Raw genomic sequence first — 20688 nt, forward strand, 5'->3', positions numbered from 1 at the left:
ACAAACTGCAACTGCAAGGATTATAGGAATACTTGTAGGGAGAAATCAACAGGGAAGGCTTTGGGGAGGAGATAGAACTTCATCTCTGGATAAGAAGACAGAATGTAGACAGAAAGCATCGACTTGCTGCTTCTTATTTCCTATCTCATTAGCTGTGCATACTTGATGCAAGACTATGATTTTACTGGATTCCTAATCACCTGCTACTATGCAAAGCATCTTCCAAAGCACCGTGCAAGAGTCCCAGGAGAGAAGTCAGACTTTAAAGTCAACAAGGAGATAAAGTATGATCACCTAAATATCAGAAAGTATTTCCCAATGTTTTACTAATATCACGAAAAAGTCTGAAATAGTTCTAAAAGAACATCCACACAAAATGTTGACAGATGGGGACCAGGAACATTATAAAAACATAAATTGCAACCTTAAAAAAATTACCCTTGTTGTACTATTCTCTGTAGATGGGTTAACACTACTGACAGGAACTTCCGAGTTACTTTTCCACAGGTGATGGTGATGGGGATGTGCTTGTACCAAATTATCCACAGCTGCCCACCCAGTTCCCTGGGACCAAAGCTTTTTGGAACTAAGGCTCAGGCAGTGGTCACAGAACAGACTCAAGATATAACACACACCACAAACAGAATCTTGGCTGGATATGTACCACCCTCTCATGCACCATTTGCCAATCTTCTTCACATCAGGATGTTCTGGGGTAAACGGAGGACTCAGCCTGTGGCTGAGAGCAACTGGCCTAGAAACTCTGGCTCCCCCAGGCCATGCCATCCCACCCCAGGGACCATTAGCTCAGTGCATCTCCAAACCATCCCCCCAGCACACAGGTTGGAAAACATTGCTCTGACTACTCTACTTCATGGCAGACACAGGTCCCTGTTGATTACTGGTCATTTAAATAATTATAGTCATGTATCACTTAATGACAGGGATACATTCTGAGAAATGTCTCATTAGCTGATTTCATCACTGTGTGAACATTAAAGAGTATACTTAAACCTAGATGGTATAGCCTACTATACACCTAGGCTAGCTGGTGTAGTCTACTGCTCCTAGGCTACAAAGCTGTACAGCATGTTACTATACTGAATACTGTAGGCAATTATAACACAATGGTAATATTTGTGTATTTAGGCATATATACACATAGAAATGGTGAGTAAAAATACAGTGTTATGATATTATGGGACCACTGTTGTATCTGCAGTCCACTGTTGACCAAGATGTCCTTTTGTGGTACAGGGCTGTAGTTAATTTTCCCAGGTTCCCGGTTTTTGTTTGTTTTCTGAGACTAAATCTCACTCTGTCACCCAGGCTCGAGTGCAGTGGTGCAATCACAGCTCACTGCAGTCTCAAACTCCTGGACTCAAGTGATCCTCCTGCCTTAGCCTCCTGAGGAGCTCAGGCTACAGATGCATGCCACCACACCTGGCTAATTAAAAAAAAATTTTTTTTAGACACGGGGTCTCAACTATGCTGTCAAGACCGGTTTCAACTCTAGGTTCCCATTAAGGACATCAATGCAAGTCTTGGAACTCAAAGATGCCACTGAAAAACTTAAGTCTGTTAGTCAAGGCAGGCTTGTCCTGGACTCACATTTCGACACGAAGTCAGAGCAATCTCAGCTACCTATAGGAAGGCTTCATAACCCAGAAAGAGGTGCCTCCCAACACCTCAATTAAGACTCTGGACCCTGGGGAAGCCTAGGCAAGGGAGAATAGATGTGGGTGGGCCTGGCACAGCTACCTGGGTACCCTCAGTAAGCACAGGCTCACCACTGCTATGGCTCGGATAGGACTGAGAACAGATCAGTTTCTTCAGGTGGGGTGGGCTGCCCAAGACCCCCACCCACTCCCACCTCCTAACTTACAGATGTCCCTCTACAGGCCATTCCCAGCCAGCTGACCCATGACAACTCTGCTTACCGTCTTCACAAAGGATAAGCTATCTTCACTGTCCAGCGGTACAATTCTAGAAGAGGAAAGAGATGGAAGACTATGTTAAAGAGTTTTTAAGTGTACTTAAATTCACAGTGTTCGCTTTTTTCAACTTGGTAATGACAAGTCATAGACTCGGATTGCTCTTAGGGCCTTTCAAAACACTGGGTTGCATGTTTGTAGAATTGGTATGTGGGCCACTAAAGTGAGTATGTCCATCCCCACCTCTGCCCCTCAGCTCTGCAGTGGGAAGAACTCAGGGTACAGGGGCTCAGCTCAGCAGTCAGCCCAACCCCAACCCTGGAGTGATGTCACTGCTAGGTGTGGAAGCATGAGAAAACCACTCATGTCAGCAGCCTTCCCCATCTTTATCTTCCTAAAACTTGCTCCATATAAGGTTATACCACAATCATATACGCACCTTCCCTGATTATTCACAGCATGTATATGAAAAGCCATCTTGGAGCTGTGGACCAGAAACAAAACAAAAGAAAAATCAGTCTGCTCCTGCTCCCCAGACACCTGTGCAGGGTACCTGCTTGGGATTCTCAAGGCCACACAGTGAGGTGTGTGTCATCCTTGCTTTACCCAGATTTACCCTATTTTAGATACTTTCCCCAGGGTCCTACACCACCGGCAGGTATGGGGCCAGTGTCTAACTCTAATCACAGCCCTGCCTCTGTGCAAGTCCTAAGGACTGTCTTGACTCTTGGACAACAACAGGAGAAAATGACATGAGAGGACTGCTGCTCACTGCAGACTGAGAGTGACCCTCCATCCCTGCTCTAAGCACAAGCAGAGGCCATGTCTCTGCAACTCACAGTCAAATGCTGTGGAGTCAGGGGCAGGGTGAGGCCTTCAGAGCCGAGAAATAACTAGAAAACCCTTTTGGCTTACTCTAACTTGTGTAAGTGTAATTTCTTGCATTAACAAATACTAGATAGCTACACACTAATTCCTGTCGGCATTCATGGCTCCCATTCCTTCCCCTCTTGGGAGAAAGAGATCTGCTAATCTGAAGCAGTTCGAGGGTCCTCACTGAAGTAATATATATATATATATATATTTTGAGACAGTCTCGTTCTGTCACCCAGGCTGGAGTGCAGTGGTGTGATCTCAACTCACTGCAACCTCTACCTCCTGGGTTCAAGCAATTCTCCTGCCTCAGCCTCCCCAGTAGCTAGGACTACAGGTGTGTAAAACCACGCCTGGCTAATTTTTGCATTTTTAGTGAAGGCGGGGTTTTGCCATGTTGGTCAGGATGGTCTCGAACTCCTGACCTCAAGTGATCACCTGTCTTGGCCTCCCAAAGTGCTGGGATTACAGGCGTGAGCCATCGCGCCCCGCCCTCAGTGAAGTAATCTTTGTGGTGAGAAAGGGGTGGGGCTCCAGGTAGAAGACTGGCCTGGGAGACTCTTCTCCCATTGACTGGTGTTTTCTCTTTGTGCCTTTCTCCAACTAGGGCAGACACCTAGGCCTAGGAGGTCTTGGGACTTAGAGGGGGCCTGCTCTGGGGAAGCTGAGTGGCCTAGGCAAGGGCCCAAGTAAAGAAGGAGTAGAATGACTATGCTAGCCATATTGATGGTAAGAGAGAATACCCCACTGTGACAGCAGCTAACGTCTATGTGCCCAATTGCTTTACAAGGTGGGTAGTTGAAGAAGCAGAAACAGACAGTTCCCTATCTTGCCCAAGGTCACACAGATGCAGACTGAAGGAGCGTTCTCAAATTCAGGTTGGCCAGAAACAGATAGTAAAGGCCAGCACAAGGTCTTAAGGGAACAGACTTCCTTTATCGTTCCCCTTTCATGGCCAGGACAGCAAGATCCAGAAGACCCAGGGGAGAGAAGACCTGAAGCAAGTCTAAAGCCCTGCACCACAGAGTTCTGGCTTTCTTCCACTCGTGGGGCTGCAGAAATAGAATTCTTCTTGTTAGAACAATTAATTGACGAATCTTTCAAATACTCCAACTTATTACCCAGGACTGTAGATGTAAGAAAATGTGGGACATAGACCTGAGGCATCACAGGACATATCCTAGAAGTATTCTTAAATAAATTTCCCAGTATTGGTGCCTTTTGTATCCTTTGTATAAAAGTACACACAATGGTCCTCACATAAAACAGTGGGTTAAGTGGACTGGGTTCATGAAGATTTAGCTATGGATAAAGACTACAAAGAGATACACCGTGACATGCTGGGAGATGTGATGGAAAAATCACCAGATTCTCAGACCATGCAGACCCCAAGACATGGTGGGCTCAGGATTTCTGTCATTCAAGAGACAGATGAGGCCCAGTGCAAGTTTCTTCTAAGCAGTGACTATCTTCCTGTGCCCAGGGCCCCCTGCCCCTAAAAACCTCACCACTCAGGTCCCCAGCTTTGCCTTTCTAGCCTTGGAACCCAGGCTTGTCAAGTCTCTTGTGCTGCTGGTGTTAATCTGCCTTGCATTCTAACCTCAGAACATGTGTGTGACTTTCTCAAATAGTTCCTGCATCTTTGGCTCTTTGGCTTCTAAGTAAAGGCTGAATCATGAATGACTCTCCTCCATATATCCCATTATTTTACTGAAACATTTCTCAAAGCAGAGATGAAATCTGAGTTATAAGGGAAAAAAGAAGCTTTCAAAAACAAAGAAAAAAAATTCCTTATAAAAAATATCAGCCATTGCTTACCGCAGGGCTGCCTTAAACGGAATCAACTCAAAGGAATCTAACCCAGATCCCAGAGTCTGCTCTGCTACCTCCTTGGCCTGTAAAATAACAACAAGACAGGGACAATTAGCTTTCACAGCAGGAGAAAGTACACATATCACTGATGGAAGGGCCCTCCTAACACTTGTCCAGGATCACACTATGCCCCAGTGTGCCCTTCCCATCTATGTGACTACTTGGAAGGCATGAATAAAGTGAAAGCATCATGTTAAGGGAAACAAGGGCCTGCTTTCTCCAGGCTAGGTTCACAGGACAAAACTGCATTCAGGCAGGTGTGCACTGGAACCTGACGTGCTGGATCCAGAGAAGTGACCAGCTGTGATGACAGCAGCGGAATGAGAGGTCTGTAAAAGTGCTTTCTCCTCCCCTCTTCCCCGGCAGGAAGAGGAAGGAACCTCTGCCCTCAGAGTTTTAGCCAGATGCTAAGAATATCCAAATAGCAAGAGTTACAAAAGATCAGTTAAAAAACAAAGATGTGAGAACTGATATTGAAGGACACCCCACTGCTTTGGATAAACCTTCTGCATGTAGTGGTTAAAGGGCGGAGAAATCCGGAGTCAGTACTAGGGATACAAGTTCAGTGAGGAGGGGAGATGGCAAGGAGCTGGTGACTACAGCTACAGTCTCTCTGATATCTACATCATACACAACCTTTCCAATGTCAAATGGCTTCCTTCAGAAAAGGTCCTATTGGCATTTGGGAGGCATCAAGCTGACTCTTCTCATCTCCTTACTGGGTCAGATATAGGAATCCAACTCAGGGCAGGTTAACCGCAAAACAGCAAGGAAGATAATGGTCAGAGAACGGGAACACATGTGCTTGTCTAGGAAAAGCAAGTCAGATTTTCTAATCTTTAGCTGTTTTTATTAAACACTGAGTTATAGGAAATCAAACTTACCGAACTTTATTAGAATTCACAGTAGAATAATCTATAGTTTTTTTTGTTTTTGTTTTAGTTTTAGTTTTTAAAAGCCTTTTGTTTAAGCTATTCAACAAAACAATGTGCTACAGAATGATTTTTCCTTAACACAACCAGATGTCTACAAAGAAGCACCGATTAGTTGTCATCTACAAGACAACAGCAGCACAGTCACAGGCAGCAGAAGCTCAGTGCTCTCAAGGCTTCGCTCTGCCTGGTGTCAAAGAGGCCCAAGCACGCACAAAAGTGAGTACTACAAGGTGTCCAAAGAAGAAACACATGGATAGAATGTTTTACATTAAAATAATAACTACTGGAAGAGAAACATGGTATTTAAATTACCTTTGTTAGACTGGAAGTTTTAGCATAACATGCAATGCCAGCCACAACAGCCTCAATAACAGCAGCATATATCTGGGACAACAGCCTACTTCAAAAACAAAAAATAATGGTTAACATTACAGCATCATGAGGTTTTTGTCAAAAGATGCATGCACACAAATGACAACTCCTAAGAAACTGATTTTTAAACAGAATGGAAAAAGGCAAAAATATAACCCACTGATTTCTAAACCTTTTAAAAGTCACATGCCTGGGCCGGGAGTAGTCGTTCAGGCTTGTAATCCCAGCACTTTGGGAGGCTGAGATGGGCAGATCGCTTGAGCCCAGGAATTTGAGACCACCCTGGGCAATACGGCAAAACTCCATCTCAACAAAAAATAAAAATAAATAAAAATAAAATTATCCAGGCGTGGTGGTATGTGCCTGTAGTCTCAGCTATTTGGGAGTCTAAGGCTGGAGGATCACTTGAACCTGGGAGGCAGAAGAGGTTATAGTGAGCCAAGATTGTGTCACTGCATTCCAGCCTGGGTGACAGAGTGGGACCCTGCTTAAAAAAAAAAAAAAAAAAAAAATCATATGCCTGGTTTGACTTATACTTTGCTTTCGTTATCACCTTAAGGAAAGTTGGCTCCTCTGAATTCTGCTAGACTGCCCCTCCCTGTTTGTAATCAAACAGAATAAAACTGCGTAGACTCCTTGACTCCTCTATGTGCAGGAGCAGCTACCTACAGACCAGGAATCCCTTCAGTGTTATCATACCCACTTGCTGCTTTTCCAGGGACCAACCACACTGTAGTTTCATATCGTCTTTTCACTAGACCTGCTGAATGCTGGTCTATTACTGGAACCTCTGGGTAGGAGACCTCAGGGTGGAAGAGAGATGACCAGACTGAGGAGGGCCTGGGTTTTTCTCTGCCAGACTGGACTGCCACGAAGGTCTCTAGAAAAACCAGTCTGGTTCATTTAGGGAACCACCTAAGGTGGTTTTTCCACCTTGGCATTTACGACTGGATAATTCCTTGTTGTGGGGTTTGTCCTGTGCATTGTAGGATGTTCAGCAGCACCCCTGGCTGCTAACCAGCATCCCTACCCACTAGATGTTTGGTAGCATTCCAGTTGTGATAATCAAAAATTTCTCCAGACCCTGACAAATGTTCCTGGGAGTGGGGAAAGATGGGGGAGGGAGGTACAATAGAATTTTCCTTGGTTGAGAATCACTGCCTTGGAGGAAGGAGGTGCAGGCTCTTCTTAGGACACTTATGAAGAGAAGGGGCTCATCCGAGGGGCCCTGAAAGGCCAAGAGAGGCACCTGGCAAGGAAATAACTAGGTCTCACCTAAAAATATGTCTATTTTTAAGTGCTCATCCAAGGGGCCCTGAAAGGCCAGGAGAGGTACCTGGCAAGGAACTGACAAGGTCTCACCTAAAAATATGTGTATTTTTAAGCCCATAAGAATATTTTAACAGGTAAAGGAAGGTGATAGGAGTTCAAAAGTGGGAAAAAATACAGAAATGATTGGTATAATCCTCTCATCTTATAGAATAAGCAGTAAGGGCCTCTGGAAGTAGAATAAGTTGTCTATTAAGTCACAGAAAATTCAAGGCTGACCCAAACTTAGATCTGCTCTCAGCCTGGTGCTTTTCCACTGTGCCACATCACATTGCCATCTCCTTCAATTTCCTTCTTGGCTCCTGCACCACACCTCCACAATGTAGGTAAGAGGTTAGGGTTGAGTTGAAGAAAAAAGAACAGGGAGAGCTCATGAAACAAAATGACAGCTTCGAGTACCAATATATCCTGAAGACTTCTGGCCAGGCCAGGGCAGGGCAGAGGGTATACCCTGGAAGGGGCCTAGCAGACAGATGTGAATGAGCTTGGTGCCTTCCAGGTGAGACCAGAATCCTCTACACTTTGACCCTAGGGTGCAGTTTTAAAAATGCCAAACCCAAAGACATGTAAAGATATTCCTCTCCTCAGCTGATTCAAACATCACTCAGTACCAACGTTGGTCAGGCCTTTCCCTTGCTTGGTCTTCTCCTATACTGATCCTTACACAGGAGCTCAATACACAAGCTACATGACTGCTGACCCATAAAATTAAAAAGCCTGCATGGCTCTGTTGTCACTTTTTTTTTTTTTTTTTTTTTTGAGAGGGAGTCTCGCTCTACCCAGGCTGGGGTGCAGTGGCCGGATCTCAGCTCACTGCAAGCTCCGCCTCCTGGGTTCACGCCATTCTCCTGCCTCAGCCTCCTGAGTAGCTGGGACTACAGGCGCCTGCCACCTCGCCCAGCTAGTTTTTTGTATTTTTTTAAACAGAGACGGGGTTTCACTGTGTTCCCCCAGGATAGTCTCGATCTCCTGACCTCGTGATCCACCCGTCTCGGCCTCCCAAAGTGCTGGGATTACAGGCTTGAGCCACCGCGTCCGGCCTGTTGTCACTTTTTTGTTTCTTTTTTGAGATGGAGTCTTGCTCTGTCACCCAGGCTACAGTACAGTGGTGCGATCTCAGCTCACTGCAACCTCCGCCTCCCGGGTTCAAGCGATTTTCCTGCCTCAGCCTCCCGAGTAGCTGGGATTATAGGCTCCTGCCACGGTGCCTGGCTAATTTTTGTATTTTTAGTAGAGGTGGGGTTTGACCACCTTGGCCAGGCTGGTTTCGAAATCCTGACCTCGTGATCCACCCGCCTTGGCCTCCCAAAGTGCTGGGATTACAGGCATAAGCCACTGCACCTGGCCTCTGTTGTCACTTTCACTTGAATCCACGTGTTCCATTGGATCTGTGATTTGGCAAATCTTCCAATGTGCACCCGGTTATCACTCAATACCAGTCCCTGACATGGGGCATCAATGGATTTGGTTTAGGCAAAATGTTTAAGGGTCTAGCATAAGTATCCAGAACAGTGGCTAAGCAGCGCTGGCACAGCAGTACAAGCAGGCACAAGGTAAGACTACAACACCCACCAACACTTGAGGAAATGGTTAACTTGTTGCTAAGGAAAGGAAACCCACAAAAGAACTATATACACATATGACTACAGCTTAATAATTTTTTTAAAAGCCCAGAAAGATACATACATATACATACACATATATACACGTACACGTACACATTTTCTTTTTTTTGAGACAGAGTCTTGCTCTCTCGCCCAGGCTAGAGTGCAGTGGCACTATCTTGGCTCACTGCAACTTCTGTATCCCGGGTTCAAGCAATTCTCCTGCCTCAGCCTCCTGAGTAGCTGGGATTACAGGCATATGCCACTACACCTGGCTAATTTTTGTATTTTTAGTAGAGATGGGGTTTTGCCATGTTGGCCAGGCTGGTCTCGAACTCCTGACCTCATGTGATCCACCCGCCTAGGGCTCCCAAAGTGCTGGGATTACAGGTGTGAGCCACTGCGCCTGGCCACACACACACATTTTTGAGACAGGGACTCACTCTGTCACCCAGGCTGCAGTGTAGTGGCGTGATCTCACCTCACTGCAACCTTGACCTCCCCAGGCTCAGATGATCCTCCCACCTCAGTCTCCCAAGTAGCTGGGAATACAGGCGTGTGCCACTATGTCCAGCTAATTTTTGTAGAGACAGAGTTCCATAAGATTTCCCAGGCTAGTCTCGAATTCCTGGGCTCAAGCCATCTGCCCACCTCGGCCCCCTACAGTCCTGGGATTTCAGATGAGCCACTGCGCTCAGTCCCAGAAATATATAAAATAAGATACTAATGGGTAGTGCCAGACAGGAGGAATTATAGCTGATCTTAATTTTTCTCTAATTTCATATTTTCTGTAGTATGATTATATTTCTTCTATTATATTTCTCCCAGTACAACTTTGTGGGCCCTGCCCTAGTAATTCTGATTGTAATCTTGGGATTGGTCCTGGAGAACCTATATTTTAAAGAGATCCTTAGATGATCTTTTGTAGCCTTTCACTGCTGGCCATAGGGAAGTGCTGCTGATCTAGACCCTACCAAGTTAAGCTGCAGTATTTAATTAGGTAATAATAAAATTCCATTATATCCATATTGCTTTTTTGAATTTAATAGTTTCAGCACTAATGAGTTTATTTTCTGTCTGGTTTCCTGCTGTATGTGAAAGAAGAGAAGTCAACACTAGGTAGGCCCTTTCTCAGGTTGCACAGCCAGTGTTCACACCCTCTCACTATGTTCCACAGGCTTAAGTGTCAAATCCAGAGAAAAACACTCTTCAGACCAGTTGGGGTTTCACAAGATTCTCCCAATGGATTTCAGGATGGTTTATTCTTAGAAAAGCCCTTAACTTAAAAATGCATTATGTAGAAAACATATCAAGGGGAGTTACATAATATAAATGCATGGGTGTGCAGGTAGAAAGTCTCTGAGGTCTAGAGAGAAGAGCAGATGGCAAAGCTGGCAGGGTTCTCTGGCCTGAATACGAAGCTGAGAGAAACTTGGGAAACAACACAGTAATGTTCACGCCATAAACCAGATGTCTTTTTTTTTTTTTACACAGTATCCCTCTGTTGCCAAGAGTGCAGTGGTGCAATCAATCATAGCTCACTGAAATCTCGACCTCCCAGGCTTAAGTGATCCTCCCAACTTAGCCTCCCGAGTAGCTGGGACCACAGGTGTGCACCACCATGCCTGGCTAATTTTTTATTTTCTGCAGAGACAGAGTCTGCTTACGTTGCCCAGGCTTGTCTCGAATTCCCGGTCTCAGGTGATCCTCCCACCTCAGCTTCCCAAAATGTTGGGATTACAGTGCATGCCACCACACCCAGCAAAAGCAGATGTCTTAATCACTGTTGATCTCAAAATGAAGTACACAGAATAGTCACAACTGAGTAACTCGACTTTGAGAAAGAAAAAATAAAATATGAAGACTTACATTTGTTCAGTTTTCTTGGGCAGCTTGCTGTCACCACCTGTGAAAGAGGCCCACTAAGAATGTGACAAGAGCACAGGATATGCAAACACTTAACAAGGAAGCTAGAAATGCTTAATTTACCTGGAAGACATTGTCAAGAACAACATTTCTTTTTCTTTTCTTTTTTTTTTTTTGAGACACAGTTTAGCTCTGTCACCCAGACTGGAGTATAGTGGTGTAATCTCGGCTCACTGCAACCTCTGTCTCCCGGGTTCAGGCAATTCTCCTGCCTCAGCCTCCTGAGTAGCTGGGATTATAGGTGCACGCCACCATGCCCCACTAATTTTTGTATTTTCAGTAGAGATGGGGTTTCGCCATGTTGGCCAGGCTGGTCTTGAACTCCTGACCTCAGGTGATCCACCCACCTCGGCCTCCCAAAATGCTAGGATTACAGGTGCGAGCCACCACGCCCAGACTATTTTTTTCTTTTAAGTTAAACGCAGTACAAATACCAACAACAGTGGAACCTGGCCACTCCCAATAGCCTTCTGGATCTTCACCTGCATTTCCCACTTTTACAACCCACTCAGCAACATCACTAAATACCAGAGATATGCGGAATCTTAGGTTCTGGAAGGTTTTTGTTTTTATTTTTAATTTTTTAAACTTCGAGGCATCAGTAAACAGGTTCAGTTCTACCTCTTGCTTTATCTCCTTAATAACCTGACCCAAGTTATGCTTCTTTCCAGAGTTTCCTGGCTTATTTAACATCATCCAGAATAAAATATGGTTCCTGATGTATTCTCCTCTGTGTAGCAATGCTGAGACCTGCATTCATTCCAGAGGTTCTTTTCCATGTGACTTTGGATACCTGCAACTTCTGGTTACCCTAGTAAGCAGGGCAGCCCCAGCCAGCCCACCCTTTCTGGATGGCCCCACAGCATGCTCTTAGCTCCTAAGCACTCTTTTATTACGGCCTTTTCTCATTTTCCTCACAAGAACAGTTGAGTGGGCACCTGGCTGAGTCATCTAAATTCCCACTGCGGACCCTACCTCCTGCCTTTTTTTTTTTTTTTTTGAGACGGAGTCTCACTCTGTTGCCCAGGCTGGAGTGCAGTGCCATAATCTCAGCTCACTGCAAGCTCCACCTCCCGGGTTCACACCATTCTCCTGCCTCAGCCTCCCAAGTAGCTGGGACTACAGGTGACCACCACCACGCCTGGCTAATTTTTTTGTATTTTTTAGTAGAGACGGGGTTTCACTGTGTTAGCTAGGATGGTCTCGATCTCCTGACCTCGTGATCCACCCACCTCGGCCTCCCAAAGTGCTGGGATTACAGGCGTGAGCCACCGCACCCGGCCCACCTCCTGCTTTTTTGTTGTTGTTGTTAAGACAGAATCTCACTGTGCTGCCCAGGCTGGAGTGCAGTGGCTCAATCCTGGCTCACTGTAACCTCCACCTCTCAGGTTCAAGCGATTATGGTGCCTCAGCCTCCTGATTAGCTGGGACTACAGGTGTGTGCCACCACGCCTGGCTAATTTTTGTATTTTTAGTAGAGATGGGGTTTCGCCGTGTTGACCAGGCTGGTCTCAAACTTCTGACCTCAAGTGATCTGCCTGCCTGTGCCTCCCAAAGTGCTGGGATTACAGGCGTGAGCCACCATGTCTGGTCTCTACCTCCTGCTAGCTTAAACTAGGTCTTACTCATCTTGGCCTCCCCTGTGACACCTAGCAAAAGGTTATACTCATGGTTAGACTTAATGTAGGCTGCACCAATCATCCTCCTCTTGAAACACATTCTGTGAGAAATGTGTTAGACACATCAACTATCCAGAAGTAATCAGAGAGGGAGCTGGAGGCCCACAAATTGGGTATCATGAGCTTCCAAGCAAAGCAGTGAATTTTGTGACAACTTTTAATTCATAGGAGAGACTATTCATTAGATAAGCTGATGAGATGACAACTTACAGGGACTTACCTAAGTAAGGAACATGAGTAGCTCCAAAAAAGTATGTTCTTGAACAAGCAAGAGGTCCCTTTGGTGAGACGCACTGGGCTACCTGGATGTCAGAAAAAAATAAAAATAAAAAAGGGGCAATAACTTACGCATGTACTAGTAGATAAACAAAAAGCATAGAGTTAATGGAAATAAATTTTCTTTTGTTTTTGAGACACAGTCTTACTCTGTCGCCTAGGATGGAGTGCAGTGGCATAATCTGAGATCACTGCAACCTCCACCTCCCGGGTTCAAGTGATTCTCCTGCCTCAGCCTCCCCAGCAGCTGGGACTACAGGCACGTGCCATCACACCCAGCTAATTTTTTTGTTGTTGTTGTATTTTTAGTAGAGACAGGGTTTTGCCATGTTGGCCGGGCTGGTCTCGAACTCCTGACCTCATGTGATCTGCCTGCCTTGGCCTCCCAAAGTGCTGAGATTACAGGCGTGAGCCACTGCGCCTGGCCAGAAATAAATTTTCTTCTACAAAACTGATTTATTATTTTTTAAAGACATAGGGGGAAAGATGATCTTTAACTGTTTTTCCAAAGGTATCTTCTGGTGCGTGTGCGTGTGTGTGTGTGTGTATGTGTGGTTTAAACTTTGGCTATACCGTGAGGGTGCTGTTGGATACTCAGTCAGCCCAGGGATGCTAAGGGATACATGACTCAGAAGGATAAAGGAAGCAAGGTGTTTGGGTTTTGACTGTCAATACTCAGTCCAGAGTTTTCACCATGAAGACCCTGGCTGACATGACAGGCAGAGGTGTGGGGCAGCTCCAAATTCAGGAGAGGAGGGTGCTATCCACATCCCCACCTCCATTTGTATTTCATCTCTGTACATAGCCCCTGAGGAAGAGAAAATAAGTTCTTCTAGGTTTTCACATTTTTATTCTTCTTCCCTGTTAAGATGTCCATTGATACAGAGATAAAATAGATGTCCTTTCCTCTTCTGAAAATCCAACATCTCATGAGGGTTCCTAGAATAATAGGTATAAAATGCAAAAATACTACCACTGAGCTAAAGGAACATTAATAAGTACAATATACAAAAATAGCTAAATACAACACAAATATTCATTCCTTCTATTTTACTCAATTGTTTAAGACAACAACACTAGAATTCATGGCATTTTTCTGTAATATTGTGAATCCAAGTTACAGATTGGAAATAAGGACTTATTCTAACTAACCTATAAAAAAATTCACTAATAGTGAATATGATCAATATTGCCATGACAATGAATGAAAACTTAAGGAGGTATTTCTAATTGCTGGCTGATAATGTATTTCCTCAATTAAAACATGTTCCTTGGATCTCCAAATTTTCCCTTATTAAAGGTTTTTTTTTTTTTTTTAAGGTGCCAAGTGTTTGTGCTATGCATTGAGTTAAAGTCATATGGTTTAAACCCCAGATTTGAAAGGGCACAGTTCTCTTCCAGTTGTGTACACTTGAGTACATGAATCTGAAGTCTATTTCAGTCAGAAGATCAACACACCAGCACAGGTGTTGGCCAGTAGAATGGGATCTATACAGAGTCAACATTTTTCTCAGAAAAGAACTTTGGATTTTCTTAAGCAGTTAAAATAAGTAACTGGTTAAGAGTCTAAACCTTGGTGTCATAGAGCACGACTCTTAAAAACATTTTAAGTCAGGCTGAATCAATTGTGAGCTTTCCTGGAAGACTATAAAAAAACAAGAACCTCAAGATAGCGTCATTGGATGTCTGGCATAAAGGTACCTATCCTTGTATTTAAAGGAAGATTTTGAAATAAATAAATAACAATATATATCCAGATAATCCTATCTACAGCCTTGGTTTTAATTACCCCCTTCATACCAAGGGAATGCTCAAATGTTTACTTTCAGACAAGACTAACCTCGCGACCCTAGACTTATGTATCTAACCACTGCCGCCTCAGCTCTATTCGGGTGTCTCACAGTCATTTCAAATTCACTATCTAAAGTGAACTTCAAACACATCCAATCTGACTCTCCTCAGTGTTCCCTCTCTAAATGAATAGTTTCTTTGTCCACTCAGTACAGACATCAGAATCTTGGTGCTTCCATGTCTTTCTGTGGCTTGACAGCTCTTTTCTTTTTATCGCTGAATAGCATCCATTCACTTACTGAAAGACATCTTGGTTGCTTCTAAGTTTTGGTAGTTGTAAATATCCATATGCAGGTTTTTGTGTAGACATAAGTTTTTAATTCTTTGGGTAAATACCAAGGAGCGAAATTGCTGGATCTTATGGCAAGACTGTATTCAGTTTTGTAAGGAAATGCCAAACTGTCTTCCAAAGTGGCTGTACCTTTTTGCATTCCCACCGGCAATAAATAAGAGTTCCTGTTGTTCCAAATCCTCACCAGCATTTGGTGTTGGACATCTAAATTATTGCTCCAAACATTTCCTAGCTGGCTTTCAGTCAGCCCAGGATGATCAGGAATTCACGACTCAGAAGGAAAAAGGAAGCAATGTGTTTGGGTCCAAACACTTCCCAGCTGGCTTTCCCTGGAGTTTTCAAGTCCATGGGATCCTCGAAGGCAAAGATCATGACTATCCCTTCATCTAGCACAGTGACTGACATTTACCAGACATTCAACAAGGATTACTGAAATAATGAGTGAAAACTCTTTGGCTTTGGAGTGATACAGACCTGAGAGCAGAAACTGCTTGTATAATACAATCTATAATGTGGATATGCACTGGGTGGTTTTTTATTTTTATTTTTTTGCAACTTTTAAGATAAAACCATTTTAAAGTATACAATTCAGTGGTACATTGCCTTGATCATTATGTTCTCTTCCCTTCCTGATGTTCCAAGATTCCTTCTTTTACCATTTCCTCTCTGTTTAGACCAAATTTCTTTAAGTTATTCTTTTAGGTAGGTCTTCCAGCAACCAATTCTTGTAGTTTTCCTTCATCTGTGAATGTCTTGATTTTCCCTTAATTCTAGAAGGATATTTTTATTAGATACAGATTTCTAGGTTGACAATTCTTCTCTTTCAGCATTTGAAATATAAGTGTCACTTCCTTCTAGCCTTCATGGTTTCTGATGAGAAAGAAATACAACTTTCACACAAAAAATTGTCGGCCGGGCATGGTGGCTCACACCTGTAATCCTATTACTTTGGGAGGCCAAGGCGGGTGGATTACCTGAGGTCAGGAGTTCGAGACCAGCCTGGCCAACATAGTGAAACCCCGTCTCTACTAAAAATACAAAAATCAGCCACGTGGTGGTGGGCGCCTGTAATCCCAACTATTTGGGAGGCTGAGGCAGGAGAATAGCTTGAACCCGGGAGGCAGACGTTGCAGTGAGCCGAGATCACGCCACTGCACTCTAGTCTGGGTGACAAGAGCAAAACTCCGTCTCAAAAAAAAAAAAAAAAAATTGTCTTCCCCCTATGGGTAAGGTGTCATTTCTTTCTGGTTGTTTTCAAAACTTTTTGTTTGGGCTAAGCGTGGTGGCACATGCCTGTAATCTCAGCACTTTGAGAGGCCAAGGCAGGCGCATCATTTGAGGTCAGGAGTTCAAGACCAACCTGGACAACATGGCAAAACCCCGTCTCTACAAAAGATACAAAAATGAGCCAGGCATGGTGGCGCACACCTGTAGTCCCAGCTACTTAAGAGGCTAAGAGGCTGAGGCATGAGAATTGCTTGAACCCAGGAGGCGGAGGTTGCAGTGAGTCAAGATTGAGCCACTGCACTCCAGCCTGGGTGACAGAGTGAGACCCCATTTTTTTAAAAAAAGATTTTTTGTCTGTAGTTTTCAACAATTTGACTTTGGTATTTATTGGTGTGGGTATTTTGGGGTTTAATCCTGTTTACGGTTCACTCAGCTTCTTGATTTTCTAGATCCATAGTTTTGTGGGGGTTTTCTTCTGCCAAATTTGGGGGAATTTCAACCTTTATTTCTTCATTTTTTAAGTCCCATCCTCGTTCTCCTCTTCTTCTGGTACTCCAATAATATGAATATTTGGCTTTTTGTGAGAGTCCCACAGCTCTCTGAGGTTCCTTTCAGTTTTTCTTTTCAGTCTATTTTCTGTTGTTCAGATGGATGATTTCTATTGTTCTATCTTCAAGTTCATTGATTCTTTATTCTCTCATTTCCGTTTTGCCATTGAGCCCATTCACTGAGTTTTTAACTTTGACTAATCTGTTATTTATTTATTTATTTATTTATTTATTTTTGAGATGGAGTTTCGCTCTTGTCTCCCAGGCTAGAGTGCAATGGTGCAATCTCGGCTCACTGCAGCCTCTACCACCCAGGTTCAAGTGATTCTCCCGCCTCAACCTCCCAAGTAGCTGGGATTTTACAAGCGCCTGCACCATGCCTGGCTGATTTTTGTATTTTTAGTAGAGACGGGGTTTCGCCATGTTGGCCAGGCTGGTCTTGAACTCCTGACCTCATGTAATCCACCTGCTTTGGCCTCCCAAAGTGCTGAGATTAAAGGTGTGAGCCACTGAGCCCGGTCTATTTTTACTCTAAAATCTCAATTTGGTTTTTCTTTTCTTTCTTTTTTTTTTTTTTTTGAGATGGAGTCTCACTCTGTCGCCCAGGCTGGAGTGCAATGGCGCGCTCTCGGCTCACTGCAAGCTCCACTTCCCGGGGTTCATGCCATTCTCCTGCCTCAGCCTCCCGAGTAGCTGGGGACTAGAGGAGCCTGCCATCATGCCCGCCTAATTTTTTGTATATTTAGCAGAGATGGAGTTTCACCATGTTAACCAGGATGGTCTCGATTTCCTGACCTCATGATCCGCCCGCCTCGGCTTCTCAAAGTTGTGGGATTACAGGCATGAGTCACCGTGCCTGGCCTTGATTTGGTTTTTCTACACATCTTCTATTTCTTTGCTGAAACTTTCTAACATTTACTCAGGGGTATTTGTAGTTGCTCACTGAAGTGGTTTTTTTTTTTTTTTTTTTTTTGAGACGGAGTCTTGCTCTGTCGCCCAGGCCGGAGTGTAGTGGCGTGATCTTGGCTTACTGCAACCTCCGCCTTCCAAGTTCAAGCAATTCTCCTGCCTCAGCCTCCAGAGTAGCTGGAACTCCAGGCACGTGCCTCCACGCCCAGCTGTTTTTTTGTTTTTTTGTGTTTTTTTTTGGTATTTTTAGTAGAGACCGGGTTTCACCATGTTAGCCAGGATAGTCTTGATCTCCTGACCTTGTGAAGTATTTTTATGATGGTTGCTCTAAAATCCTTGTCAGTGAATTCTCACATCTGTGTTCTGCTATTGCTGGCACTGATGACTGTCTTTTCTCACTGGGTTTGAGAGCTCTAGTGATTTTTCAATTGAAACCTGGACATGTTTAGTGGTTTCCCTGGAGTTTGTGACATAAATTAATAACTAATCTAAGTCCACCTTCAAATTACACTCTATCACTTTGTGTGTAGTGCATAAAACTTGTATCAGAGTACTCCTATGTCCTCCCTCCTGTGCCTTATTACATTGCTGCCACTCACTTATCTATATGCTGTAATCACTTATACACTGTTACTATTACAAGAATAAGGAATAAGAAAAATAATAAGGAATAAGAAAATAAGAAATATAAAATATTTCATTTTATCTTCATTTATTCCTTCTTTGATGCTCTTCCTTTCTTTATGTGGATCCAGGTTTCTGATATATATATTACATATTATATATATATATTACACATATAAATTATATAAAATTAAAATATGTAATATATACACACACACACACATACATACATAAAGAACAACTTAACATTTCTTACAGGGCAGATCTGCTAGTGATAAATTCAATTTTTTTGTTTGGATTTTTTGTGACAGTCCCACAGACTCTCACAAAACAAAAGAGAAAGCATTTCTCTTTTGTTTCTTCCCTTTCCTTTTGAAGGATAATTTTGTTGGATATAAAATGTGGTTTAGTTGGTGGGTTTTTTCATTCAACACTTTAAAATATCATTTCACTCTTTTCTTGTTTGTATGGTTTCTGATAAGAAGTCCACTGGAACTTTTATCCTTGTTCCTCTCTATAGGTAAGGTGTTTTATTTCCTGCTTTGGCTTCTTAAGAGATTTTCTCTTTGTCTTTGATCTTCTGAAGTTTGAACAGGATAGGTCTAGGCATATATATTCTGGTATTTACCCTGCTTGTTGTTCTCTAAGCTTCCTGGGTCTGTGGTTTTGTGCCTTTGTCATGAATTCTGGAAATTTCTTGGCCATTAATACTTCAAGTACTTCTTCCATTTCCTTCTTTTTCTTCTTCAGGTATTCCCCGTACATGCACATTATACCTTTTGAAATTGTCCCAGGGTTCTTGGATGATTTCTTTTTTTTTTTTTTCTGAGACGGAGTTTTGCTCTTGTTGTCTAAGCTGGAGTGCAACGGCATGTATACCTTTTGAAATTGTCCCAGGGTTCTTGGATGATTTCTTTTTTTTTTTTTCTGAGACGGAGTTTTGCTCTTGTTGTCTAGGCTGGAGTGCAATGGCATGATCTCGGCTCACTGCAACCTCCGCCTCCTAGGTTCAAGTGATTCTCCCACCTCAGTCTCCCTAGTAGCTGGGATAACAGGTGCCCACCACCATGCCCAGCTAATTTTTTGTATTTTTAGTAGAGATGGGGTTTCACTATGTTGGCCAGGCTGGTCTCAAACTCCTGACCTCAGGTGATCTACCCGCCTCGGCCTCCCAAAGTGCTGGGATTACAGGCATGAGCCACTGTGCCCAGCTGGTTCTTAGATGATTTTCTTTTTCCTCATTGTTTTCTTCTCTTCACACTCCTGTTCAGGAATTTTCTACTGACTGATGTCACACTTACTGATTCCTTCTCTGGATATGTCTGCTCTACTAATAAGCCCATTAAAGGCATGCTTTGTTTCCATTACAGTGTTTTTGAATCCTAGCATTTCCTTTTGATTCTATCTTCAAGTTTCCACCTTCCTGCTTACATTATTCATCTCTTCTTACATGTTGCCTATGTTTTCCATTAGAGCCTTTAACATTAATCACAGTTATTTTTAATAATCTGTACATTACAAAATATGAGTCATATCTGGGTCTGGTTCTGATGGTTGCACTGTCTCTTCAAATAGTGTTTTTTCTTGCTTTTTAGCATGCTTTGTAATTTTTTGTTGAAAGCCAAAAATGACGTATCAGGTAACAGGAACTGAAGAAACAGACTTTTAATGTGGGATTTTATGTTAATCTAGCTGGGAGTTGGGTTCTGTTTAATGTTTTTTGAAGCTGTAGGTGCCAGGGACTTCAAATCCCTCTAGTATTCTTCTATTTTTCTTCCCCATTTTTCTTCTTTGGGTTCCCTGTGAACTCCACCTTAGATGGACTGTACCTTGCAGCTCTGTCAGCAGTAACCCACTGTTATATTGTAGACTTGTGCTAAGGTAATGGGGAAGGGAAACATTCCATGATTTTACGGTTAAATCTCAGTCTTTTAGTGGGCCTGTGTCTCCAGGCTGTGACCATCAAAGGTGTTTCTTAGCTATTTCCCCCTCCCCTAGGGAAGACAGGAAGGTTACAGTGGCATGTGCCTGTGGTCCCAACTATTCAGGAGACTGAGGTGGGAGGATCACCTGAGCCTGGGAGGTCAAGGCTGCAGTGAGCCAAGCCTGTGCCACTGCACTCTAGCCTGGGTGACAGAGACCCTGTCTCAAAAAATAAACAAACAAAAAAACCAGTACCTACTAACCACAGCTTTCCTGGTTGCCAGAGACATTTTGAAAATACTTAAAATTCCACTGAGATAGCACAGACTTTCACAGTCATTAGAGTCTTATATTCAGGTCTAATATTTTCTTTAAAAGAACGCAGCAGACAATCTGCCACCAAATGCAAAAATCTTCTCTCTGGCACTCTCAATAAACAATGATCATCAAGGTTGGTTTCTGTCCTTAAATGTAATAATCAAGGGGTAACAAACTTAGGCTTGGAATAACTATC

The 20688-nt window shown here is 43.4% G+C and overlaps 1 protein-coding gene across 2 annotated transcripts in view; it reads right to left on the reverse strand.

The window, feature by feature from the left end:
• The window catches only part of C10H20orf194 (chromosome 10 C20orf194 homolog), a 167710-nt gene that overhangs the window by 80326 nt on the left and 66696 nt on the right, over nt 1-20688 (reverse strand). Inside the window, exons 11-16 of one of the 2 annotated variants that reach the window (XM_025398588.1) lie at nt 12745-12826; nt 10789-10825; nt 5927-6011; nt 4626-4702; nt 2374-2418; nt 1941-1986 (exon numbers count right to left, since the gene is read on the reverse strand). In XM_025398588.1, the coding sequence (XP_025254373.1) occupies nt 1941-1986; nt 2374-2418; nt 4626-4702; nt 5927-6011; nt 10789-10825; nt 12745-12826 (372 nt within the window). Of the gene's footprint in view, nt 1-1940; nt 1987-2373; nt 2419-4625; nt 4703-5926; nt 6015-10788; nt 10826-12744; nt 12827-20688 lie in introns of both variants that reach the window. The other variant, XM_025398587.1, reaches the window with a different exon arrangement.

This window comes from Theropithecus gelada, chromosome 10, assembly GCF_003255815.1.
Source record: "Theropithecus gelada isolate Dixy chromosome 10, Tgel_1.0, whole genome shotgun sequence".
NCBI classification, from domain to species: domain Eukaryota; kingdom Metazoa; phylum Chordata; class Mammalia; order Primates; family Cercopithecidae; genus Theropithecus; species Theropithecus gelada.